Source organism: Typopeltis vanoorti, chromosome 4, assembly GCF_054136105.1.
Source record: "Typopeltis vanoorti isolate ZY-2024b chromosome 4, IOZ_Tvanoo_1.0, whole genome shotgun sequence".
Classification (NCBI taxonomy): domain Eukaryota; kingdom Metazoa; phylum Arthropoda; class Arachnida; order Uropygi; family Thelyphonidae; genus Typopeltis; species Typopeltis vanoorti.
The window spans coordinates 58,393,627-58,421,443 of record NC_143552.1 but is presented as its reverse complement, the minus strand read 5'-3'; the positions used below and the strand labels follow the sequence as shown (position 1 = coordinate 58,421,443).

Here is a 27,817-nt window from a genome sequence, read left to right as displayed (position 1 = left end):
ACCTTTTACTGTTTCTAGGTTGTTGTGAGCTGAGAATAGCACCAAATCATCAGCAAACATAGCTAACTTTGTTTCTTTATTTATATTTTTATCTAAGTCATTCAAGTAGATGGAAAAAAATAGTGGGCTCAAAATTCTACCTTGAGGGAGTCCCTGTTCTCATTTTCACTTTCTTGGAAAAGGTGTTATTTATTCTAACTCGAATTGTTCTATTTTTTAGAAAGTCTTAGATCCAGTTAAGAACTTTCCCTTCTATTCCAATATGACAAAGTTTGGAAAAGAGTTTCTGCCTCCACACCTTGTCAAAGGCATTGCTAAAATCTATAAAAGCTGCAATGGTGGAATTGGGAGGTTTGACCTGGAAGTTATCTAGAATTGTCTGGGTTAAGTAGAAAAGTTGATCAGTTGTTGAGTGATTTCTTCTAAAGGCAGCTCCTGAAAATGTGGTAGTGTACTATTTTTGTTTAGATAGTAATTCAAACGTTGGAGTATCTTTTTTTCCGTTAATTTGCCTGGAATTGAAGTCAGTGAAATTCGTCTATAACTTCCTGGTTAGTCTTGTGGTTTGTTAGGCTTTAAGATTGGTATGATTGTGGCTGTCTTCCAGTCTTTCGGAAATTTTCATTGTTTTAGGCTATTGTTGTATAGGCGAAGTAGCAAATCTAGGGCTAGAGAAGGAAGATGTTTAATCATAATTCCGTGTATGTTATCTGGTCCACATGATTTATTTATATCTAGTCTCTCCAAGGCGTCTCCTAATTCAGAGATTGTAAATGGATCCCAGAATAGTTTGTTTTGATATTTTGGAGAGTTTGCAGCATTTTTCTGCTGTCGAGCCTGTTTTGATATTTGATGGTCTTTCCTAGTATTCATCTCTAGTTTGCTTATATCTAATCTAACATTTTTAAACGAACTCAGACCACTTCATTTGCCTAAAGGAGTAAGGGAGTTTCTTTTAGCTATTTCTTAGAAATCAACAGCCAGCTAGATTGAAATATAAACTTGAAAGAAATTATATTGTTTCCATCCATATTTTACTGGTGTAGACAAACAATAGAAATTTGGAAGTTAATTTTTTTATCACCTGCTGATCCCAGAGTGCGGCGATACCATGAGCGATGCCAAATTTAAGATTGTTCTGGTCCTTATGTTATAACTTTTAAGTCACACTTCTCCATTGAGAACATTTTAGGTTAATACCGGAATACAAGCAATTATAATGTGAGATCCTGAGCTGCAGCTTATACAGCTTATACGTAAATCCGACCTTAAAATCCGAAACGAGGAATCCTGATGATTTCAAAACACTGAAACTGCCATCCTACTTCCTTTCTAGTAAGAGGTCAATCAAAAAAAAAAAAAAAAAAAAGAACTGCTCCTTCATTGTCTACTTATTGTGGATTTAGGGTAAATAACCTGCTCCTGTCTCATGCCACAGTTTCATTGGTCGTTCAATTTTAACTTCCTTTTAATTTATATCTATACAATAATGTTCGCAGTCTTCTAATGTCCATTCAATTAAGATGTTCTGTTCGTTTATTCATATTTATATAAATATATGCCAGTAAATCCGCTAAATTATATCCCAGATGGAGTAGGCTAGGCTTACCATAACTAACTTTGGAAACTGGTGAGCAGCTAATCACAATAGCTGGCCCAAGATTATCCGTCATTTTTTTTTAAATTAGCATTGAAGAGAGTGCAGCAAGAATTTGGGGCTTAAACTTAACATTAAAATCCTGTGTTGCTCGTGTACTTTAACAGCGCTAAGCCGCCCGAAGAACGGCGACCTAAATTAATTTCTAGTTGCCGAGTAGAGGAACTTTTTCTAATCCTTTTTACAGCTGATTCCCGAGTTTGTCTATCTCCGGCATGGGCAATTGGGTTTTTTTCTCCCAGACACTTCGGTTTTTCGCTCTGTAAACTCAAGGAAACTAGAACCCACACTATTTCATACATTAAATATATTGTTAAAATTACGGACCATGAAATGGTAGAATTTATTAGCTGCTTCTCTTCACCAGATGCTGCATATAATCAGTCACAGTCTTGGTCGAACTATCTCTGATTGGCATTTTATTTCTACCCTATAGAGAAATAAAATGCGTTAGTGAATTTTTTAAACAATTTTAACACTATACGTTGAATAAAGCATTTAGGAACAGGCGAAATAAAGGCTTGCAAAAAAGTTCCTGTAGACAGAGACTAGAATCGAACTTACAATGGTCTTTTGTCAGGCAGACTAGGGAATGTAAAACGCCATTTCTACGAGACGACACCAATCTTTATTTTTATTAATGAAATAATTTATCATTTTTACCTTCAGAAATGTAAAACATAAATAAAGCACTAAGATCTTTTATTCCCAAAAGGAGCAGTCCCCTTTAGCCCTAATTAACATTTACAAATTCAAATATAAATTTTTATCATTTATGTTTTAGTACATTAGCTCATTGGTGTCTTGTCGAATTTTTATGGATGTCACGCAACTGAATACATGCTCTACGATGAGCTGTGGACAAAAGGATGCAGACTACAGGCCATGGGGAACATAGGCCTATTTGTCGAACACATCATGCTATACTCATAGTTTGTCGAGATATCCGTATAACTCTGCTTAAATAGAGCTGACATGCAATCTGACCTGCTGTGGTGCGTCGATTGCGTTTTGCTATTATAGCTAAAAAAAACTTTCTTCATGCTCCATGATAGACTGAGAGCAACCTGACAGCAATCATCTAGAACACAGTCCACCGGTTTTGAAATGCGGTCCAAAGCCTCAATACAACGCTATATGAGATTCCAAACTCTCTATCAGCATCAGTTATTCTGCAGCCTTCTTTCTACTTTCAAATAATTCTTCCCCGTGTGAAATCATATAGATAATACATCCAACTTTTCCAGTTTATTTCTTCATGAAAAGTGATTCCCCACGAACAATTCACTTAGTGCAGTCTTTTGGCTTTTATCCTGTTAAGTGCTACCCAGGTGACCCCTTTGCGCGTGATTTGAAAATTTGAACGTGAACCCGCTTTCTACTCGAAATCGCGACAAGATTATTTGTCTGAATTTGCGATTGTAATCATCAGAAATTGTTACCTAAATATAATTTAAATAATCAGAAATAGTCTTCGCCCTTAGGTTTTGGAGACTAGTGTATGTGTGTTTGTTTGTGTGTGTGTATATATATACAGTATATATATATATATATATATTTCCCGCAATTTACGTTTTCCTGCCATTTACATCCTTTTCCGTTGGTCCCATCTTAAGTCTAATTCTGACGATATATTGTTTTCCTGCCATTAACAACTTGATGTGGCGTTTTTTCATGTGATTTGCGTTTTTTTCTCGAGTGGCAATACTGATTTTCGAATCGATTTCTGAGGAAATTTTTCAATCACAGTACGAATTGATATTGCAGAAGTTCTGCTACGTGTGAAAGTTGCTTTCAAGTTGCAATGGTGGATTATCCATGTTAGTAACATGGAGAAAAAAAAGAGAGAAAATGTATTTCGGTAGAAGAAATGATGGCAATTCTGCGACCTGTAGATTGACATTTAGCAAAAGATCTTGGACTCTCCGTGTACACTTTGAACACGATAGTAAAAAACAGGTCAAGCATTGAACTCAATGCAAAGCAATCTGACGCTATGTCAAAAAAAAAAAAAAAAAAAAGAAATGCAAAAACAATCAACAATTAAAGATTTTTTTAAATAGATAAATGTAAGTAACTGTAAATTCATTTATTTTCAGTTATTAAATTTTATAATCGAGTACGTAGACTCACATGCTAGCAGTAAGTCATCTTTTAGCCTTTTTTAAAATGTTTTTTTACATTTCCTGCAATTTACACTTTTTTCCATCAGTCTCCTGAAGAGTGTAAATAAGGGGTTTTACTGTGTGTATATATATATATATATATATATATATATATATAATATATATATATATATGTGTGTGTGTGTGTGTGTGTGTGTGTGTGTCAGTAGCGCATGAGCTCATCTCAATTGGTCCAATGCAGTTAATTCTAGTTAACTTTGAATACTTTAATGTATCAGTTAATTGTACCCAAATTTGCGTACAGTGGAGAAACATTACGGTTGTTTAAGGATTTATTAGAAAGTAGCAATGAAGGAGAATGGTCTATTTGAGTGGTATATTTGAATTATTCAAAGGTGAAAATATGTAAACCATCATTTACAAGACGCGAGAATGGGAAATGAAAGGAAAGAATAACTGTGAGTAGAAATACGTTCATTTCAATAATTCGTTTATTAATAATTAACATTTGTGATATGTGTGTGTCCCATTAGTTGCTGGGTAGAGCGAATAGCATATGATCCTATGAAGTCTAGACATGAATAAGTGAATTTATGATGGCATAATTAAAAAAGAAGGACGAGGAGAAAATGATATTTATTTGCAAAGTAAAATAACTGACTAATAATAAACAGTCCCTAATAGATTTAGTAGTTCAGTTAAAAACTATAGGGAGGGGCTAATCCAATGAACTCATAATGTTGATCGGGTGATTCATTTAGTCGTCGCAGGAATACATGTGGTTTGATAGATCAGCAGTACGTCATCTCGTAAAATTTGTTCATGTTTCTTTGGTTTATGTATACTTCGTTCTCTTTTCTAAAAATTTTCTTTTGTTTACTGTGACCCAGTATATATTTTCTGAAATAATTGAATACAAAATATCCGATCAATATCAGAATTATCCACACTTTCGGGAATTCTACATTCATTAGTTTTTTTATACTGCATAAGCGACAAAAACGGTTAGCTTTGTTTATCGCTAAATACAGTAAACAGATATTTAACATTTGGGTACTATATTATTGCAAGACAACTCGAACAGTTAATGGAAAAACACTCCTCTCCCGTAGGCTATGCTGTATGCGGAAGAGCAGAACGGATTTATTGTAGCATTAAATATAACACCTAATTAGACCAATTTGTCCTAACATCCACTATCAAATTTTCACTGCTAAAACTAATCATATATATATATGTGTGTGTGTGTGTGTGTGTGTGTGTGTGTGTGTGTGTGTGTGTGTGTGTGTGTGTGTGTGTGTGTGTGTGTGTGTGTGTGTGTGTGTGTGTGTGTGTGTGTGTGTGTGTGTGTGTGAAAGATACCAAGCTATTTTAAATCTGGTTTTACTCCATTTCCCAAGTAAGCAAACAGACAAATAAATCAACTTTGCGCCTGCATGTAATGCAAGTCTAGCTGATCCTGCAGGTAGTGCAAGACCAAGATAACTCATGGTAAAAGTAGAATAAGCTCTGATCACTAATTTTAATATTTACCCTTAATAAAAAGCTCATCTCCTGGAGGAGATGTATGATGCTTTGTATTAAAGGCAAGGGGCCACTACCCAGACCGGTTTCGACCTTTGTTGAGGTCTCATCATTGGGAGCCAGGCTAGAAATATCAAGATTTTAGTAATACAAAGCTTATAAGTATTTTACCAGAACAAGTTACCATAAGGCGTTTTAACCTTATTAAATAAAAATCTCAGGAGGAGATATAAATGTAGAAAGTATTTTACCTCAGGTATAATAAATGTTAAAGATACCAAGCTATTTTAAATCTGGTTTTACTCCATTTCCCAAGTAAGCAAACAGACAAATAAGTCAAGTTTGCGCCTGCACGTAATGCAAGTCTAGCTGACCCTGCAGGTAGTGCAAGACCAAGATAACTCATGGTAAAAGTAGAATAAGCTCTGATCACTAATCTTAACATTTACTCATAATGCAAAGCTCATCTCCTGGAGGAGATGTACGATGCTTTGTATTAAAGGCAAGGGGCCACTACCCAGACCGGTTTCGACCTTTGTTGAGGTCTCATCAGTGGGAGCCAGGCTAGAAATATCAAGATTTTAGTAATACAGAGCTTATAAGTATTTTACCAAAACAAGTTACCATAAGGTTTTTAACCTTATTAAATAAAAATCTCAGGAGGAGATATAAATGTAGAAAGTATTTTACCTTGGTAAAATACATATCTGGTATATATATATATATATATATATATATATATATATATATATATATATATGTGTGTGTGTGTGTGTGTGTGTGTGTGTGTGTGTGTGTGTGTGTGTGTGTGTGTGTGTGTGTGTATGTAAATTAGTTTTTTTACCTTCGGTAATATATATCAGGGTTACTAAGTAATTTTATGAACTTAGTTAATTTATTCCTAATCCCAAGTAAGGAAACTGTTAAGTTTGCGCCTGAATTTAGTTCAAGTCTAAAGGTGGTGCAACTCATAGTAAAGGTGGAAAAGCTCTGATCACTATTCTTAGAGCTTTTCCCACCTTTACTATCAGTTGCACCACCTTTTGACTTGAACTATGTTCAGGCGCAAACTTAACTGATTCCTTACTTGGGATTAGGAGTAAATTATCTAAGTTTATAAAATTACTTAGTAACCCTAATTTACATTACCCAAGGTAAAAAAACTAATTTACATCTATATCTTCTCCAGAGATTTTTATTAAAACTAATAATAACACCTTGTTATAACCTTTATAGGTAAATTTGATAAGGCACTGTATTACTAAAATTAGGTATTTAGGGTCTAGCTACTCACTGAGGAGACCTCAAAAAAGTTTGAAACCGGTCTGGGTAGTGACTCCACCCATAATGTATTGCAGTATACATCTCTTATTGAGATGTGCTTTACATTATGGAAAATACTAAGAATAGTGATCAGAGCTTTTCCCACCTTTACTATAAGTTGCACCACCTTTAGACTTGAACTATGTTCAGAGCAAACTTAACTGTTTCCTTACTTGGGATTAGGAGTAAATTAACTAATTTTATAAAATTACTTACTAACCCTAATATATATATATATATATATATATATATATATATATATATATATATATATATATATATATATATATATATATATATATATATATATATATATATATATATATATATATATATATATATATATCACAATTACAAATTTTAGTTAATGCAATAAAAATGAAATTTTAAATCAGTCAAATTATTATGAATTCTTAATAATCTAAGAACATATTTAAATTAATACCTCACCGGTTTTTTATAATATTTTTGGAAGTGGAACGTTATCAACATTATCACAGATTTTATTTCACAGAGTAAGCATCGACTTAGCGAAAATTGTATAAATATTCTCGATTGTTTATTATATTTTAGTGGAAATTGTTAGTTTAAGACAGACTGTGAATTCATTCTTACGCTGTGCTTTGCCCAGTATTGTCCCCGACTTTCACATTTTACTTCCTGCAGTAAACAATACGCCCATCACAACAGCAACTATACTGCAGAAACACGAAAAACAATTAGTTTTATCATGTCACTGATTAAGGTTCACAGACATTTGCAGACTGTGCAATATATTTCTCAACAAATAGTGCAATTAGAGACAACTGGGAATATATAAACACTAACTAATAATCAAATCTCGCCTTCAACAGAAACTGCTGTAATAAACTGGAGCAAACCACATGTTGCAGGTGCAACATATAGTTTTTGCTGGACACTGCCCCGTCATGAACGTGTTAAAACAAAGAAATATATAGTGAATGCATTTCAGATATTATGGAAATCGATTTAAGAGAATTAGCATTTCGATGCAATTGTCATCTTTTTTTGTTTGAGTCACGCGATCTTTTGTGAATACCGCACCAATCATACACACTTCTTAACAGTTGCTTTTTTTCTACTAGCCTACAATCGCGCACATCTTTCACTTCTCATTAGTAATTTGTCAAGGATTGTTCATTACGTATCCCAAGTCTTAAATTATTGGTAATTTTTGTTTCATATAATGGGAAGAAGATGCCTCTATTTGGGTAGATAACTTTGATTGCAAACAAGGAAATCGCTCTCGAGGACACAAGAAGTGATGGAGAATAGAAGCTTGTTAGAAAGTCATACCCATTTTTAGTTTTTTTTTCCTGAAAACTTTAGTTTCCAAAAATGCCCGCATATAATTTGCAGTATACTCATTTTTTTCAAGACATCAGTGTAGCCAAGTAAAACAAAAAAATTTTAACAACAAAATTATTTGAAATCCTGCAAGATATGCAAAAATTATGGTCTTTGATTACAGCATTTACATCCCATTCCCCAGAATTCTCGACTGTGTTCAAAAAATTTAATGAGTTGATATCTGCGATGTTTTATTGTATTTGTTAAACAGGAAGTAACCATCTGGTGGATGCGATGGAGGGTAATTTTTAGGAACAAAATCTTACAATGCATTTATTCTTTTCGATGATTTAGAAAAATATGCTGCCAATGCACTGATAGTTTGGAAATACAATCTACATTCTTTGATATTCGAGTCTTTGCTTCAGAACTAAATTCAAAACTTGGGAATAGCATTGTGTAAATATTGCAAAAAGGATATTATTCGATAACATTTCTCTGTAAGCCATTAATATGGCCACTCATTACACAGGTACCATCATAAGTTTGGCCGACTAACTTGTCCTTGATTTTCAATTCGTCAACTGTGCAACACGTTTAAACAGACCATTAGATGTTCCAAACGTCTTTCTATCTGAAGAGAATAATAAACAAGGCCAACAAAAAAAGTCTTGCCAACACTTCACATCCAGTTATCCATTCTACTGTAGTGTATCATGAAAGAGAGAAGTGTCTCATATACTGAGTTTTTGCATGCTCTATAAATTTGGAAGAGGGAGACGAAGCTTACCTCCTTCAAATACTGTCCTACAATCCACAAAAGTTCTGGAAGAAAACGAAATATTTGGTAGATCGTCAAAACTGTTTCCCATAGTAAATATGGGCAAAAAATTATAAATTTATTGAAAATTATATATTAAAAACTTGTCCATATTATATACAAAAACTTACCCACCACGTCAGTTCACACTTCATGGATGCAAAACAGATAAAACTTTGAAAACACTAGCAGCAACCCATGACAAATAACAACTTTCAATTGGATTGTTTGACACAATAACCAATCACAGTCTCAGGGTGCTAGTTCGCCAAGCCTCGCCTTCTTAGCGGTTTAAAATTACTAGAACGCTAAGAATTTGACCTGCTGCGCCCTCTTTACATCTTTTCAAAGGGCTCAAAGGTGTATGCATTTTCAGAGCACACCCAGGTTATTAACGCGAAAATGATACGAGTAATACAATGTTTACTTGTCGAAAAATGCCTTCTTCATGAAGCACTAATGCTTCATTGCCCTCATGAAGAGAGCAACGAAGCATTAGTATATTGTGTTTAATTTTAGGAATCACGAGAAGCCATGAAAAAATTAGGGGTATCTTTAAAGGGAATAAATGCAAATACATAATATCGGTAATGCTGATATTGTGTGTATGTGCACCGCATACCTAGCACACCCAAAATACTCAACCCCGATTGTGTGTGTGTGTGTGTGTGTGTGTGTGTGTGTGTGTGTGTGTGTGTGTGTGTGTGTGTGTGTGTGTGTGTGTGTGTGTGTGTGTGTGTGTGTGTGTGTGTGTGTGTGTGTGTGTGTGTGTGTGTGTGTGTGTGTGTGTGTGTGTGTGTGTGTGTGTGTGTGTGTGTGTGTGTGTGTGTGTGTGTGTGTGTGTGTGTGTGTGTGTGTGTGTGTGTGTGTGTGTGTGTTTGTGTGTGTGTGTGTGTGTGTGTGTGTGTGTGTGTGTGTGTGTGTGTGTGTGTGTTGCATAAATTTCAATGAATTAGACAATTCCGTAGCTCAGTGGAAGCAGCGTTTAATTCCACATGGTGCTTTCTAGTTTGCCGACCACAGGAATATTTTGTGAGCCTGCCTTTTTTCAGTTGTTGGAAAATTGGAGTTAGAGGATCTTTGTCACAACAAACGGGATTTTTCTTGTGGAATTAGTTTTTCGTCCCATAGTTCTAGAAAATAACCTGCAGAACCTGTGCTATTTCAAAGAATAAATATAATGCCGGGATTCGGTATCATGAGACGCTGTACCTCTTGTTGCCCATCTTTGCACTGGATACGTTTATAATTATGTAGAGTGTTGGGCTAGCTAGTCTCTCTCATTGACTACCGACGGAGAACAAACTTCCTCCTCAGTCTTCAAACGTTAGATAGGGCTAATAGAAAGCATTATCAGATTTTTTAAAAAACAATCAGTTATATCGGGCACTGGATCTTGAAGGTACTTTTTCAGTATATGCAATTGCGCTGGGGTTCTGATCAAATGATAGGTCTATATTACCACTAGGGGACTTGTTTTGCATCCATAGTGCTAGATATCCCAGAGTAATATAGTCCTAAATTCGATTCTAGTTGGGGAGTATAGGAATGTTTTTATCTCTTTCTTTGATACGTTTGAGGATCTCTGCACGGGCAGGCTGGTTAGCTGGTTTTTCTTCCCGTATACTTCAACAAATCGATCGTAGACGCACTATTTTAGACAATATCATATTGTTACTGTTATCATCTATTAGATGACAGCACTTATCTGCTGTGATATCTTCACTGGATGTCGTGGTATATGAGTTTCTTTGCGTTGGTTGGCATCATATCTTTTGTTTGGAAGAGTTTTGGAGCAATATTGCTTTGTTTGTTATGAATGTATTCTATACGTTTTTTCCATTTCAGGTGATCCAATATATAAACAGAGGTATTTGGCTTGTGTAACGGGTGTAATTTCGGAACAGCCCAGTTTCCATGGTTAATGCAATGCCATGAGTTTCTATGTATATCGTTAGTGGAGCAAGGTACATAATTCATGGGTTCTTTTTGATTAGCATTTGCGTTTTGGTGTTGTTTACTATAATTGAATTGTGGTAGAAGTAGGCTGTTGATTTGTTTATTAAAAGTTTATTAAAACAGTTTATTAAAGGTCATGTTGTGCTGCTTTGAAGAGTGCAGTGTTAATGTGTGGACTGTTAGTGGTGCTGTCTTCTGCATATTGATATACTTGACTTTGTTTAGCCAAGTATATCAATCGCCCACGCTGCTCAGCATTTATGTATATGCTGAGCAGTGTGGGCGATAATATTACTTATTGAGGGACTCCGTGCTGAATGTGTATTTCCCGGCTCTAATAAACAAAAAGTTTATTAGAGCCAGGAAGTAACAAAAACAGGCTCTAATAAGTGCCTGTTTTTGTTACTTGCGTTCTGGCTGTGAGATAATTGGCAAAACTAGGTATGCATAGTCCCTCTTATTCTGACTGCATATAGGTTGGTCAGCAGTGTTTCATGGTCAGTGTATGAAAACCTTTGATAAGATCAAGAAGTATGTTGATAAAAAATTTGTTTTTATCAAGAGATTTACTTCGTTTGTTTGCAATGTCCTCTTGTAACATGGTTGTACTCTTCGTTTTCTGGCAACCGTACTGCTTTTGTGATATAATACTCTATTTCTGTAACTATTTTGTAGCCTTGTGTGTATTACTTTTTCAAGTAGTTTAGAGATGATAGGTAAATTAGCTATAGATCTTAGTTGTGAAGGTCATTTCTTTTTCTTAATAATAATAATAATAATAATAATAATAATAATAATAATAATAATAATAATAATAATAATAATAATAATTATTATTATTATTATTATTATTATTATTATTATTATTATTATTATTATTATTATTATTATTATTATTATTATTATTATTATTATTATTATTATTATTATTTACAATGGGTTTCATTCTGCACAGAATCACCAAGGCTCATGGGAGGAAAAAAAAATGTATTTTTAGCTTCTTTGGGCGAATTGCTTTGTATATTTATTTATTCACTTATTTGTGGATTAATAATCTCCTGGATCCAAAGTAGTTAAACTTCAAGCTGTGTAATGGGGTTTGATTCGCTGTGTGTTTATCTCTGATTTGTTTGTGAAGTGCGATGAGTTGTGCATTTATTTTCGTCTTATTTTACACTTTTGATAATGTATTTCGTAACATAACTGATTACTGTTTCGCTCTTAGGAAGAATGGTTGGCATAAGATTGGATGATTTGTTTTCGTGTTGCATCTAGATTTCTGGGTTCACCATGCAATCACGATGTTCTTGAATTTGTTTAAATAAAGAATAAGTAAGATAAGTCCACTATTTGTACTTCTTGATTTCAACTGTGATATGTGGTCATTACGAAGAATGAATGGTATGATACATGCCTGGAGTTAGGAAATTCACACATTTTTAATTAGGTTGCATGGATTTATTTTGAGAAAAAACTGCTACATAATGTTGAACCAGTATAAATAAATAAATAAATAATACTCGCAACACTGATTATATTTTAACAGCTGCTGCTGAATAAACAAAGTTTTCAATGAGTAGCATTCTTTACTGTTGATAACTTGCCAGTTCAGAATACATTAGCTGAGTGAAATTCTGTTTGTGCAGATATAAGCACTTGCTATATAGACAAACTGTTTCCTGTTGTGTTAGAACCTGTGATTAAGTGTTGATGCTGTTCATTGTAATTTCTATAAGTTGAAGTTTCAGAGTGACGCCAGTTATATGAAAATTTTTGTGCATATGTATATATTTGCATATATGCACTTTAAGGAGTCAATGCATATTACCGTAACTTTGCTAGTGTTCAGGCTTGTTGCTGTTAATTTTGTGGTTTGCTAAGAATATAAAATAATTATATACAAGCACGCACATATATATCTATATATTTATATATATAGATATATGTGTATATAAAATGAACGACGATAATGTAGTTGGCCTGGACAAACCTCTGTTTCGTCTGAGTGTGAAGAAATTATCTTTAACAACGGTTGCTTTACCGTTAACATCCATGGTCTTCTGTTTTGCTACATCGATGTTGTTTAATTTTAAAATTGTCAACACTACAATTTGTAAGGTAAGCGGTTTTTTTTTTCTTTCTTCTTATTATTTTTTTTTCATTTTAATGATACCCGTAATCATTTATTTTTTTACTTTGTCTAATAGTTTCATGCCCAGTAGTTCTCCACTGGGATCTTTTCAGTGATTCAAGTCTTTCGCGTCATACTACCTCTAAACAATGTTTTTTTTTTTTTTTTCCATGAATATCAATCAAACATAATGAAATAAAATCCATGATGATTATATGTGCTTGTTGCAGATCTATTTCCAACGAATAGTGTCCCATGCATTTAGAGCTGTAGACAGATGCGTTTTTCTACATGAATTCCTTTGGGAAGTTAATCGAATTTGACAACAGGAACTCATGGAAACCGGACATGATCATCATCGTTATGCAAAGGACTCCATGTACTCATGGTCAAGTGTTTTTGAGTACAAATATTAAGACTGTGCTTGAACATGTTTAGAACCTCACAGTTTTCATGTCAGTAGTTAGCTGTATGTTGATTTTGTGACATGCATTTAGTGTAATATTCAACTTATGCAAACTTATCATTGTCAGATATATTTGACTAATTATGGTAAACATATTTAATATAGTCTTTTATATTCATTAAAGTTGATCTCTCCACCCACCATGTTTGCTTGTACTAGATTTACAAGTGCAAAGAATGCTGTATATACAAGGATGTCCTTCTTACAAAATGTCATTCAAGGCATTGAGTGGATTACTTCAGACATCTTACCCAGCCACAGATCATATGGATACAAAAGACAAGTATGATAGTTCATGTCTTGGATAATCTCTTTACTTGCATCACTGGCACTCATTGCAGATCAGTCAGCAAACATGCACACTATTTTTTTGATGAAAATTTGAATGTTATTTGCCTTTATTTAATTATAGAAGGGAAAATTTAGGGTTACTAGGGATGAGGGGGATGGTTAAGCATGTGCCTAGCAACATCTGGAACAAAGGAGAGAGTTTAAAAATGATCATGAATGGGCGGGCGAAACTGAACAGTTTGGTAAAGACATCATGCCACTGTAACCGTAGACCTAAGAGGATGTTTAAATGCATGTATGCAAATATCAGAATTGTCAGAAATAACTGAGAGGAGTGTTTGGCATTGGTTAGCTTGACTTTGCCAAAAATTATAGGTATCAGCAGTGGCAGCCAGTGAAATTTTAAGTGGGGTGCTGCCTATACAAAATAAAAAAAAAAATTCTTTTTTTCCTAATTAGTAACCAATATATTAATAAATAAATCAAAATAATTATTTTTTTCCTAATTAAGCAATTTATTAATAAATAAATCAAAAGAATTATTTTTTCCTAATTAAGCAATTTATTAATAAATAAATCTACAGATTTATTTATTAATAAATTGGTTTCTAATTAGGAAAAAAAAGATTTTTTTTTTTTATTTTGTATAGGCAGCACCCCCCACTTAAAATTTCACCAGCTGTCACTGGGTATCAGTGAGACCTGCTTGACAGAAAATGATATAGTTACTGGGATAGTATTGCATGTCCATAGTAAAAGCACATAAAAGTCCATCCATTTCAGCAAATTTGAACTCACCTCCATTGCAAAATATTGATAATATCACTTAAAAACATTGAAACCAATAGCAATAACTGTCACTTATTCAGGATGAATGGTTAACTTGAATGCAACTACAGGCATACTTTGCATGTGACTATGGTTGTTTTGTCATGTAATTCAAATTGCATTTATATTTTGCTATGTATGTTGTCAGCATTCATGCTGCAAACTACAAAGCGCTGTAGTTAGGAAATGCAAAGTTTCCATACTCATGTTTAGCAGAGCCTTTGTTAGTTGTGAGGTGTAGAATATACCTTTAAGTTTTTTTCTTTTGTGTGTGTGTGTGTGTGTGTGTTTTGCATTATGGGATACTAAGGCAAGTGATGTGAAGTCATTGTGGAATCACCTTGTATATACAGAGTGATGTCAATTGTTCAATCTTCTATTAACCCTTGAATAGATTAGTGTGTCAACTAACTTCTGGTACAGTGCCATGTCACCATACCTTAAGTTAATTCATCATCAGCCATTGTCAATCCACTCCTGGATGAAGGCCTTTCCAAGATTACTCCAAAACTGTCTGTTCATGGACGTGTGGACAGAAGTCGGGCCTAGCAGACCATGCTCTGGATACCCCTGCACACAGGATCAACTGGAAAAACACAAAAGTACTACACGGAAACCCATATAAATCAGAGAGATTGTTCTTAGAGGCGACAGAAGCCCTAAAACACACTCCAAATCTCAACATATATGGGTGTATTAACTTGCCGAAGATCTGGGAGACAGTCATATTAAGAAAAAACTAGCACTTTTCTAGGACTCTAGTAATATATGATAGCGTTTTTTTTTTTTTTTTTAGATAGAGGGCGCCAAAATCAGGACTCTAGTCTTTGTGTTGCTGCTACAATTTTGTTTAAGTACACCATGTTGTTTTAGTCTCACGTATTGTGACAAACAGTGTTTTTGTGCTCTGAAGATGCTAGTTATAATACCAGCAAAATATCAGCATCAAGTTAATAAATTAATTATTTACTTAGTTTCTGTGTTCTATTATACCGTTAAAATAATAAACAACATGTCTGTTCATGGCTCCTCTTTCCCACGTCACTCCTGCAAATCTGATGATATCAATCCACCATGATTTAGGTCAATGTCGTGGTTGTTTTTCCTCTTGTGGAATATAATCAGTACTTTTTTTTGTCCATTGTTGATCTTGTCTTCAAGCAATATGCTCAGCCCATTGCCACTTCAGATGTTTCACTCTTCCTATGATGTCAGAGACTTTGGTTTGATTTCTTATCCATGTATTCATTTTGTGATCCAGTCTTGTGATATCGAGCATACTTCTTTTCATACAAAATTGTGTCGTTCTTAATATTTGAATTTCCTTTGCATTTAGTGGCCGTGTTTAACAGCCATATGTCAGTATAGGAAGAATACATTGGTTAAAAATTTTTCTCTTCAGGCATAATGGTAATTGGCTTTTGACTATGAATGTAATTTTCCAAATGCTTTCCACCCAAGCATTATGCGCATTTTAATTTCGTCCATAATATTTTGTTCAATTAATTATCCTTCAATTATTGACCAACAAATTAATTTCCTGCTATGGATAGATAATTGAGGAATTACTGTTTATGTGTCATTGTCTTTAATGGCATTAAAATGTGTCTACGAGGGCAGTCTGAAAAGTTCTCGGCCTAACAATGAAAAAACGAATTTACAATTTCAAAATTATTTTTATTTTCCAACATAGTCTCCCTTAACACATTTATTCCAGTGATACTCCGGCACCATTATCCCATCCCTGTAGTGGGTCTCAGTAAGATCTGCAAAATACCCCTCTACAGCTGCAATCGCCTCTTGATTTGAAGAAAAATGCTGACCGGCGAGGTAAAGATTTAGTTTTGGGAAGACATAGAAGTCAGAGAGAGCCAAATCTGGGGAATAGGGTGGATGTTCCAACAATTCATAGTGCAGATCCCTTAATTTTCCCTTTGCCAAAACACATTTGTGGGCAGGTGCATTGTTATGATGAAATATGATTTTTTTTCTTCTGCAAACTGAGTTTTTTTCGTCTAGTCTGGTTAAAAGATTGGAATAATATTTCCCGTTTATTGTTTTAACCTTTTCAAGACAATTCATAAACAAAATGCCTTTAGCATCCCAAAACACCGATGCCATGACCTTTCCTGCAGATGGAACCGACTGTTTTCTTTGGCGCTGAATAACTGGCTTCTGTCAGTGTTTTGACTGCTGTTTGGATTCTGGTGTGTAATGGTAAATCCAAGTCTCATCCATAGTAATAAATCGAAACACAAAATCAGTTTTATTCTTGTTAAAACACTCCAAGCACTATTCAGAGAATTTCATGCAAGTGCGTTTTTGATCTGCTGTGAGCAAGCTCGGCACCCATCTTGCGCATAGTTTTTTCATATGCAATTCTTCATGCAAAATATATCCTATACATTCTTTTGAAATGCCTATAGTCTCAGTAGCTTCGTGCACTTTGACTCACCGGTCATCCAATACCATATCGTGCAATCTATCGGTGATTTCTGGTGTGTTGCACTTTTTTGGACGTCATTCATGTGGATCATCTTCAAGGCTGGTATGGCCATGTTTAAACTCAGCAGCCCATTTCTTAATTGTCGAAAACGAAGGAGAAGAGTGTTCAGTGCCATGGCATGTAAAACTGCAAGGACTGGAGGTTGATAGTGCATGGGAAGCTGTAATGGAGCGTTTGAAGGTGGTAATGGCTGACTGTATACCTAGAGTCCAGATAGTAAATGAAGTAGGGATTAAATGGATGAATAACACCATTAAGCTTGAGCAGCAAAAAAAAAAAAAAAAAGAAACAACTGTGGAGGGAATTTAAGGAGAAAGGTGATCTGCAGGCCCATGAACAGTATAAAGCACAGGCCAGAAGGGTAACGAGTGTGATAGAAAAGCAGATTATGAAAGGAAATTAGCCAATCAAGTTAAAGTGAATCCCAAACAGTTTTTTCAATATGCTGCAAGTAAAAAAAAAATGTATACGGCAGAATTATTTTAAGCAATGCCGATGGTAGGGAGATAACTGAATCAGTTGATATAGTAGAATTACTGAGCGAGCACTTTGCAAGAGTATATCATCCAGGTGGTGATATTGCAGGAATGAAGGAACCAATAGCTTATACGGGAATGGAGGTGAATAGTATATTACAAAACATTAATTGGAATACATCTGTGGGATTAGATGGTATACCAGCTTGGGTCTTACGTGAAGCGACTAAAGAATTGTCAGTGCCCTTGACCATTTTGTTTAATTTGAGTCTTGGGTCTGGGTTAATCCCGAGGGGGTGGAAAGAGGGGAAAATAGTTCCACTGCATAAAGGAGGTTCCAAGACTGTTGTTGCAAATTACCGACCGATCAGCATATCAGGAGTCGTTGTCAAGGGGTTTTGGAGAAAGTAGTCAAGAGAAAAAGACAGGAATGGATAGATGAAAATGGGATACTGTATGGGGAACAGCATGTTTTGTGAAAGATAGATCATGCCTCATTAACTTGCTTACGTTTTATAACACAGTGACTGCTGAACTGGATAATGGTAATGGTTTTAACATGATACTGCTGGACCTTGCTAAGGCTTTGACAGGATACCACATCGAATTCTAATCAGTAAACTGCAGCATATGGGGATGGATATAGGCAGTGGTGATCTATAAGGGGCTCGCAGGGGCTCTCCTGAGCCCTTTGTTAAATTTTTTTTCAAATTTGCGAGCCCCTTGTTCTTGTTTATTTTTTTATTTTCTCAAAAAAAAAAAACATTATTTTTTGAAATATATTAAGTGACAAACTCGTACGGTAACCTAACAAAGTGATTTTATTAAATAAAATATTATATAGTTATTGTTACTACCATTTTACAAATCAGAATTCACTTTTGATAATCGCATATAAATAAATAAATAGGACTATAAAATAATGCCCCTTAATTGGTACCATTGATTATCACTTGAAGTATAAAAACAAAAGAAATATATAACATACTTCAATATTATTGTGTTTAGATAATATTTATTTATTATTTATAGATTGGTTGTTATAAAAACTTCTATCGTAACAAAAGAAATTTATTTTTTTTTATAAAAAATGCGGACTATTTCATATGTGCGATTATAAAAGATTTTATTCTTATTATATTTTGATAGTTAAGAAATGTTTTTCGTATTGTAAGATAAATTAACACAGATGATTGTGTGCAAATAATTCATGTTTAGATCATGAAAGATTTGTTTAAAAATGATAGCCTCATATACTTTTTGATTTGCATTTGTACACAAGCTGTATTAATAAACGTTTTTGTGTGAAATACGACTTTTTTTTTACTCGATGATGCGAGCCCTTTATTAAAATTTCCATTGCTCACCACTGGATATATGGTTGGTGAGATGGATAGGAGGGTGGTTGATGGAGAGATATCAGAGAGTAGTTTATTCAGGCGTAGAGTTCAAAAGACGGCCTGTGACTAGTGGTATACTGCAGGGTTCTGTTCTTGGACCACTACTATTTAATTTTTTAAATTAACGATATAGGAAAGGATCTGAGAGGAATGGTTCATTTGTTTGCTGATGATGCAAAGTTGGGTAAAGCAATAGTGAATGCAAATGATGTCAAAATTTTGCAGGATGATTTGGAGATAGATTAGAGGACTGGGCTAAGGAGAATGGATGTCAATTTAATGTGGCAAAGTGCAAGGTTATGCATTTTGGGGTGAAAAGATTAGCAGCAGTATATCACATTGGTGGAACTGTACTCCAGGAGATTGATGAGGCCAGGGATGTGGGAGTGTTGGTGGATAGGGAGTTGAAGTTTAGGGGGCACATTTCAAAAGTGGCTAAATCATCTCATCAAATCACTTGGTTACTGAAGAATACTTTGACGAGCAGAGACAAGCAAATTATTGTTCCTCTGTATCAAGCCTTGATAGGACCCCATCTTGCCTACTGTGCCCAGATCTGGGCACAGTAGGCAAGATGGGGTCTTATCTTATCCACTCCACCTCCTCCCCATCTTCTTGATGGGGAGGAGGTGGAGTGACCGAGATTATAGCAGGTCTACGGAATGAACCTTATGAGAACAGGTTGAGGATTTGTGGGTTGCAGAAATTGGTTGATAGGCAGAAAAGGGATGATATGATTGAGACATTCAAATTACTGAAGGGTTTCTAAGATTAATTCAGAGGATATTTTTCAGAACAGGACTGGTGGTGGGAGAACTAGGGGGCCATCCATGAAAACTGGGCAAGGGTGTTAGAACTAGGTTTTTTTTTTTGTTTTTTTTTTTTACTAGGAGAGTGGTGAATGAGTGGAATAAGCTGGCAGAATCTGTTGTGGGTGCCATGACTGTGAGTGAGTTCAAGGCAAAGTATGATAGATACTGTGTGGATGTTGAATAGTTGTTCTTGACATGATGTTTAGAGCCTCCCTCGATGAGCCTAAGGACTCCTTGGAGTTGCCAGTAATAATAATAATAAACTTTTATGAACTTCGAATGAATTTCTTTTGGTGTTAAACTTCTTTTACAAAGAATTTTATAACCTTACGATACTCAATTGTATCTATTTCAAGGGATACAGACAACACTTTTGCTTTAGACAGTTGCATAAAACAATCTACTTGATAGAATGACTTGCAATTTCACATGGATGCTTATGACAGATGTACCAACTTAGAAAAAAAAATCTTGCCGATAGTGTTGCCATCTATTGTCGAGGCCGAGAACTTTTCAGACCACACTTGTATATTCTTCTTGTTATTATTACAACTCCTGCCTTTACACATTCTTTCGTATCCTTTACTTTTTTACAACATTCGCTCTGCATCATTCAGCCATCTCTTTGGTATTAAATTGTTTGAACTGTAGAAACTTAGGATTGAGTTTTTTGTTGCATCTTATTAAAAATGAACTAAGAGTTTACCATGCTCAGTATGCATTTATCATTCATATATAAGCAACGAACTCATTCTGAACTCTCACTTTTGATTGAAGAATTCTGTGGATTGTATTCATGGTGATAACATATCTCTGTTTGTGTGCTTTGCACTAAACACAATTTTGTTAGGATATGATTGTTATCTTAACAAAATCAGTGGTTTTTCAGTGATTATTACCAGCTTCTTCAGGATACTTTAATAATAGAGCAAAGATACAATTTTCATTAACATAAAGGATATTAGAAGTTCCAAAATTTAAAAGTATATGAGAATATAATTTTTGTCATTGGAGTTGTCTTTGTTTTGCACTAATTAAGATTCAGACTCTGTCAAGAAGCCTGTATATTCACTTTTTTTTATTCATACTGTTATGTTTCAACTTGCGTGAAGTATTTTGAACTGTGAGTTCTCATCAGAGACCAGGTTGAAATGTCATCATCAAATTCCTGACCAGCCACTCAATTAGAAACCTTTATGCAGCTGTATGTAAACATCACTTATGCAGCATATATGCAAAAGACTTGTCACCACATGTTCTAGGCACCTATTTAAGAATGTTGGTGGTCAGTAATCATCAGTAGTGTTGATCACAATGGGAAACAAAAAGATATTTTGCGGTTCGATAAATGGCTTGTTGCGAATGCCCATCTGGCTAGAGCGACAATTTTGAAAACAGCAGAGCTCACTGGTTTCTCAAAAGGTGAGATATCTTGAGTGTGTAATAAGTGGGAAAATAACCCATTGCTTGTCTAAGAGGTATAACTGTGGTCCTAACCACAGGCCTTCCTTTGTGCAACAATTGACCAAAGCATTTAATGAAAGCTGTTCCTGGCCCATATCTCACCAAACTATGCACAGGAAATTGAAGAGGATCACTATTAAAGGTCCAAAAGGATTGGTCTAACACAGTATTAAATAAAAGTTTCTAATTCAATTGCCAGTATATGTATATCCTCTAAGGGAAACATCAAATTCCTGATATGCACCCTCAATGTGGTGTACAGGATAATTATGATAATACTACTTAAAAATCCTGCACCATTACTAAAGTCTGATCAACAGTTTTCCTCCCAATTAATCTGTCAAGATTTCAATATCATTATCTTATATTTCTGTCTTTTAAGGCACTTTTTACTGTATCAGTCCATCTATATCTGGGTCTTTTTTCTGCCAACCTGGCAAAGAGCACTTGTCTTGCTAATCTTTCCTCTCTCATTAAGTGACTATACCACCTGAGTTAGCTCTACTAACACATTCCTTAATGCTAACAATGGCAAGTTCCTTCCTAATACCCTCATTTTTAATGTGATACTGCCATTGATGCCATCAATCTAACGGATAAGCTTAGGCGTTGATGGTTATTCATGACTTATTTTTCACGGTATTAACAACACCACAAACACTTTTATCCACAAGGATGTTTTATTAACGCTAATATTTCGCTGATTTTCAACTCAGCATCATCAGAGCACAACACACATGTAAACACGACAGTGAGTGAGTGAAACAATGTAATTGCAAAAGACAAAAGATCTAAAGTCCTATTTTTGGCGCCCTCTACGGGGAAAAAAAAAAAAAAAAAAAAAAAAGCAGCAGTTATCCAGGAGTTTTTCTTAGGATAACCGTCTCCCAAATTTTTGGCAAATTAATGCAACCATATTTGTTAAGGTTGGGAGAATTCTTCAAAGCCATTGCTGACTCAAAAAATAATCTTTCAGATCTATAACGACTCCTAAATAGCACATTCGTTTTTCTCCATCTAATCCTGTGTGAAGGAGTGTCCAAAGCGTGGTCTGCCAGTCCCGACTTGCCATAGTAATAGTAGCGAATGTATCTTTCATGTTCTTCCAGGCGGATGTTCACTGATCTTCCTGTTTGCCCATAATAGGCCAAGTCACAGTCACATGGAACTTCATACACTCCTGGGTGTGCTAAAGGGTGAAGTTTATCCTTTGGTGAGCAGATCAGAGTTGCCAGCTTGACATGAGGCTTGAAGGTGGTGCGAAGGCCATGTTTCAACAATACTTTGGCTATCTTTTCCGATGTACCTCTGATATAGGGAATGGAAATGGTCATGTTGTATTCTTGTGTATTAGGGGGGGGGGCAGAGTAATGGGCCTATGTAGTATTTTTTCTATTTTGTAGGGATTGTAGCCGTTGGCTAAGAACGTATGGCGCAGGTACTGGAGTTCAGTGGTCAGAGCTGTATCGTTAGAACAAATGGCTCTGGCTCTGTGTGTAAGTGTTTTTAAAATGCCGTACTGTTGGACTGGATGATGATGTGATTATTTATGTAGGTATCTTCCTGTGTGTGTAGGCTTTCTGTAAATAGAAAAAGATAGTGATCCATCTGGCCCGGCATTTAGCTAAGTCGCTTGCCCCTCTTACTGGCAACTCCTCTACTTTTGTAAAAAATTCAATCCATTTCAAAACACTGGTTAAAAATCTAATCCTAAAAAATTCAGACATAATGGTTAGTTTCGATGTCACCTCCCTATTTACCAATGTACCACTTATAGACACTCTTGATTTAATCAAGTCTAAATTTCCCCCAGATATTTTTGAATTATTTCAATTTACCATGAATGCAGGTTACTTTACATGGGGGGGAAAATTCTACAAACAGATTAATGGTACTGCTATGGGTTCCCCCCTCTCCCCCCTGCTAGCAAATTTTTACATGGAACACTTTGAAAACAAAGTACTTACCACAGCTATATACAAGCCACAAGTTTGGTTGCGCTATGTAGATGATGTGTTTGCCATCTGGCCCCATGGACAAGACACTTTGGACGCTTTTGTCACCTACCTAAACAGCCAACACCCCAAAATTCACTTCACAGTAGAAAAAGAATCAAATAACTGTCTACCATTTCTTGACACATTAGTCACCCGCCTGTCAGATGGATCACTATCTTTTTCTATTTACAGAAAGCCTACACACACACAATCATATCATCATCCAGTCCAACAGTACGGCATTTTAAAAACACTTACACACAGAGCCAGAGCCATTTGTTCTAACGATACAGCTCTGACCACTGAACTCCAGTACCTGCGCCATACGTTCTTAGCCAACGGCTACAATCCCTACAAAATAGAAAAAATACTACATAGGCCCATTACTCTGCCCCCCACCCCTAATACACAAGAATACAACATGACCATTTCCATTCCCTATATCAGAGGTACATCGGAAAAGATAGCCAAAGTATTGTTGAAACATGGCCTTCGCACCACCTTCAAGCCTCATGTCAAGCTGGCAACTCTGATCCGCTCGCCAAAGGATAAACTTCACCCTTTAGCACACCCAGGAGTGTATGAAGTTCCATGTGACTGTGACTTGGCCTATTATGGGCAAACAGGAAGATCAGTGAACATCCGCCTGGAAGAACATGAAAGATACATTCGCTACTATTACTATGGCAAGTCGGGACTGGCAGACCACGCTTTGGACACTCCTTCACACAGGATTAGATGGAGAAAAACGAATGTGCTATTTAGGAGTCGTTATAGATCTGAAAGATTATTTTTTGAGTCAGCAATGGCTTTGAAGAATTCTCCCAACCTTAACAAATATGGTTGCATTAATTTGCCAAAAATTTGGGAGACGGTTATCCTAAGAAAAACTCCTGGATAACTGCTGCTTTTTTTTTTTTTTTTTTTCCGTAGAGGACGCCAAAAATAGGACTTTAGATCTTTTGTCTTTTGCAATTACATTGTTTCACTCACTCACCGTCGCGTTTACATGCGTGTTGTGCTCTGATGATGCTGAGTTGAAAATCAGCGAAATATTAGCGTTAATAAAACATCCTTGTGGATAAAAGTGTTTGTGGTGTTGTTAATACCGTGAAAAATAAGTCATGAATTGATGCCATCAGTTCACTCCACTAAAACTTCATATCAGATGGCTCCAGTCTTTGATTGTTTTATTTCTAACCCAGCTCTCAGATCCATAAGTTGAAATTGATTTTAACACTGTCTTATATACTGCTAATTTAGTGTTTTGACATGGTTCTTTCTTGTTCCATATAAATGTGTTCAGGTGACTTCCCATCATACCAGCTGTACTAATTCTGTTGTCTATGCCCAGATTTAATTTGCCGTCTTCACTAAAAATTGTGCCTAAATAGCTGAAATGTTTTACTTATTCTATAGGTTCACCATTCAGGATATAGTTGATGTTTTCAATGTTTCTGTCTATTTTTATTATTATTAGGTATCTCCATGGAGTCAGTAGACTCATTTTATTTTTGTTGTCTTTGTTTTTTTATTGGTGATTTTCATACCACATTTATTACAACAGTTATTCAATTTAGTCAGGGAATCTTGCAGACTTGTATACTAGATTTATTCACAAGTATAACATCATCTGCATAAAGTAAAGCTAACATTAACATTGCTAATTTTGATATCAGATTTAATACCACTTTCCTTCATAATGTGATCTTTATTGATAATGAATAACTGGATATAATGTACATTCATATCATACACCTGATTTTACCTCAAATCATCTTCATGTACCTCCTTCAATTCTAACTGCTGACTTACAGCTTAAATAGAGACTGTGTATTGCTTGATATGTCTCATTTACACCATATAGGTGTAGCATTTTGAAAAGCTTTCCTCTTGGCACCTTGACGTATGCCTTTTCCAGATCAACAAAACTTAATCCTTCTTATATTCCCAAGATTTCTGAACTGTTTGTCTTAAAGTGAAAAACTGATCTTGACAACCTCAGTTTGGCCTGAATCTAGCTTGTTCTTCACCAAGCTTCCCTTCTACAAGTTTTCTTAGCCATTTTACAAGTATACTAAATCTTAACAGGAACACTCAGTAGGGAAATACCTCTGTTATTCTTATATTCAGTTTTATTTGTTTTTATAGATGGGTACTATGAGAGCTCTGCTCCAGTTATCTAGAATTCAACCCTCTTACCAGGCCTTCTGAAATATGCAAATACAGCCACACTTTAAAACTTTTATTCCTCCATATTTGAGCATTTCTGGCCATTTTTTATCTACTCCAGCTGCTGTCCCACTTTTATATTTTTGATCACTTTTTCTACTTCAAGTGTAGATTTCTATGTTCTTCCCATGACTTTTGTTTAGCTAGTTTTACACAGTGCTTCACTTTCCTACATATTCTCTATGAGCACAAAACTGACTTACTTGCCAGGAACTTTTGATATGCTTTCTTTTTTTCTGGCTGAATCAATTAATATTTTCTTCTTGTTTGCCATTGAATCTCCAAGGTTTGGTTTTTGTTTTCAAATTCTTTCAATTTTTCTTCAGTGATGTTTGTGTATTAGATCTAGTTCATCTCTGAAAGCTGCTCAACCTTTATTCATTTTAAAACTTTTGTACACACTCTTCTTTTAAATCTGGAATTCAATTTTTCCTGTTCAAAACTAAATAGTAATTGCTTCCTATTTCTTGGGAACTCTGTAACCATTTTTTACAAATATTTGGCTAATAATTTCAAATTCCTTCTTTGGTGCCTATTCATTGGATCAAATTGTTAGGACTCTATGTTTGAGGATGCTGATGACTATTAGTTTTTGTGTTTGATGGTGGGATGAATTTTTTTGTATCTATTGGTCTGTGTGTGTATGGTAGGTTAGCAGTAGCCTGTGAAGCCTGCAAAAATCTAGCAGTTACCAAAAACAAAATTTTGCAACTAAAATCAGAGTTCCATAAATCCTGATATTTTGGATGTTCTAGACAGGATTACAGATGACTCGGCAAAGCACGTTATGTACAAAGAAAAACAAATAGCGAAGTTCAAAAGACTAAAATAACAAGAAAGCAAGAGACAATCTAGATGCTATGCTCAGAGGAGCCGCATTCACAAACAAGAGCGAAGTAAGGAGAAGCTAACCATAAACAGGCCATGGTCAGGTCACCAACACATCCAGCCACAACCTTAATGATAGAGAACTCTTCTGCAAAAAGGCTTAAACTATGGTATTGCACTGTCAGTAAACAAACTAGACTTCATCTACTACATTGGAAAAGGTCTAAAATTACTTCCCTGTAATATTATACCCAATAAATACCGATGGAAACATCCAGTATGCTAAATTATAATAAACTACTAAGTTGCAATTTATCCAAGGAAAAATTAGACATTAAATCTTTAAAGAACCAGAACAAATCCTAAGCAGGCTAGAAGAATTTTATAAAGAAGTCTATAGTGATCCTTCAATAGATAAATCAAATATAAATAACTCTTCTTCATCGCATATGGAATTCATCCCCCCATTCACTTCAAATGAAATAAGACAAGCATTAAAAATAATGGAAAATGTCCTGGTGAAGACCTAATTCACATAGAATTAATTAAACGGAGAGGAAACAATATAATTCGCCATGTCGCAAACTTACTAAATCTATGCCTAGAAGAAGGGAAGATACCAGAAAATTGGAAAAATGCTACTCTGATACTGTTATTTAAAAAAGGGGACAAAGAAGCAAAGAACTATAGACCAATTAGTATTCTCTCTCTAATCTAGTAAAACAAAAGTAATAACAAACAGGTTAATACCTCTTCTAGACTCAAATCAACCTGTAGAACAAGCAGGATTCCATAAAGGCTTTAACACAATCGATCATATTCATGCAGTAAAACAAATAATAGAAAAAGCAGAAGAAAACCAATTGCCTCTCTGTTTAGCCTTCATTGATTATGAAAAAGCATTTGATTCCATCAAAATTAATGCAATAATCAAAGCACTCCAGAATTAGGGGATTTCAGGAGAATAAATAGACCACCCTCCTCCAGGCAATATACCTCACTGCAACAGCAAAAATCCAATGTTACATGAGTAGCAATAAAATACTAATTTGAAAGAGGTATCCGACAAGGAGACTCTCTATCACCCAAAATCTTTACAGCAATCCTTCAAGACATATTTAATAATATAAACTGGACAAACCTTGGTATAAAAATTAATAACAGAAACTTAACACACTTAAGATATGCAGATGATATCATAATTTTTGCATATACTCCAGAAGACCTGTATCATGAAAGCAGAAAACTCGGTCTAAAAATAAACAGAGAAAAAACTAAAATCATGTTTAATCATTTTGTAACACCAAAAAACATAATAATAGAACAATTTCTTGGAAAAAATCTCTTCATATACATACTTCGGTCATCTCATTGATCTAAACTGTGGATCTGAGAAATGAGAGTTCAGCTTGCCTGGAGTGCATTCAGAAAACTGAAAAACATTTTTCAAAATAATGATGTCCCACTCTGTTGAAAGTTTATTTTTCACTTGGTTAGATTATAATAAATTTAGTTTAATCCTTTATCCAAGTGTGAGCAAACAAAGTTTGCACCTGAAAGTATCTTCAGGACTGGGGTTAGGTGGTACAACACCGAGCAACTCGTTGCAAAGGTGGAGCAAGCTCACATCACTCTTATCTCAGTATCTCCCATAATACAAAACACA

The 27,817-nt window shown here is 35.0% G+C and overlaps 1 protein-coding gene across 1 annotated transcript in view; it reads left to right on the top strand.

Annotated features, from left to right (window-relative positions):
* Positions 1–11,823: 11,823 nt before the first annotated feature.
* LOC150107340 (post-GPI attachment to proteins factor 2-like) overlaps positions 11,824–27,817 on the top strand; it is a 74,667-nt gene continuing 58,673 nt past the window's right edge. Inside the window, exon 1 of the mRNA XM_090391816.1 lies at positions 11,824–12,838. Coding sequence (XP_090247942.1) covers positions 12,677–12,838 — 162 coding nt within the window. The 5' untranslated portion in view covers positions 11,824–12,676. The remainder of the gene's footprint in view (positions 12,839–27,817) is intronic.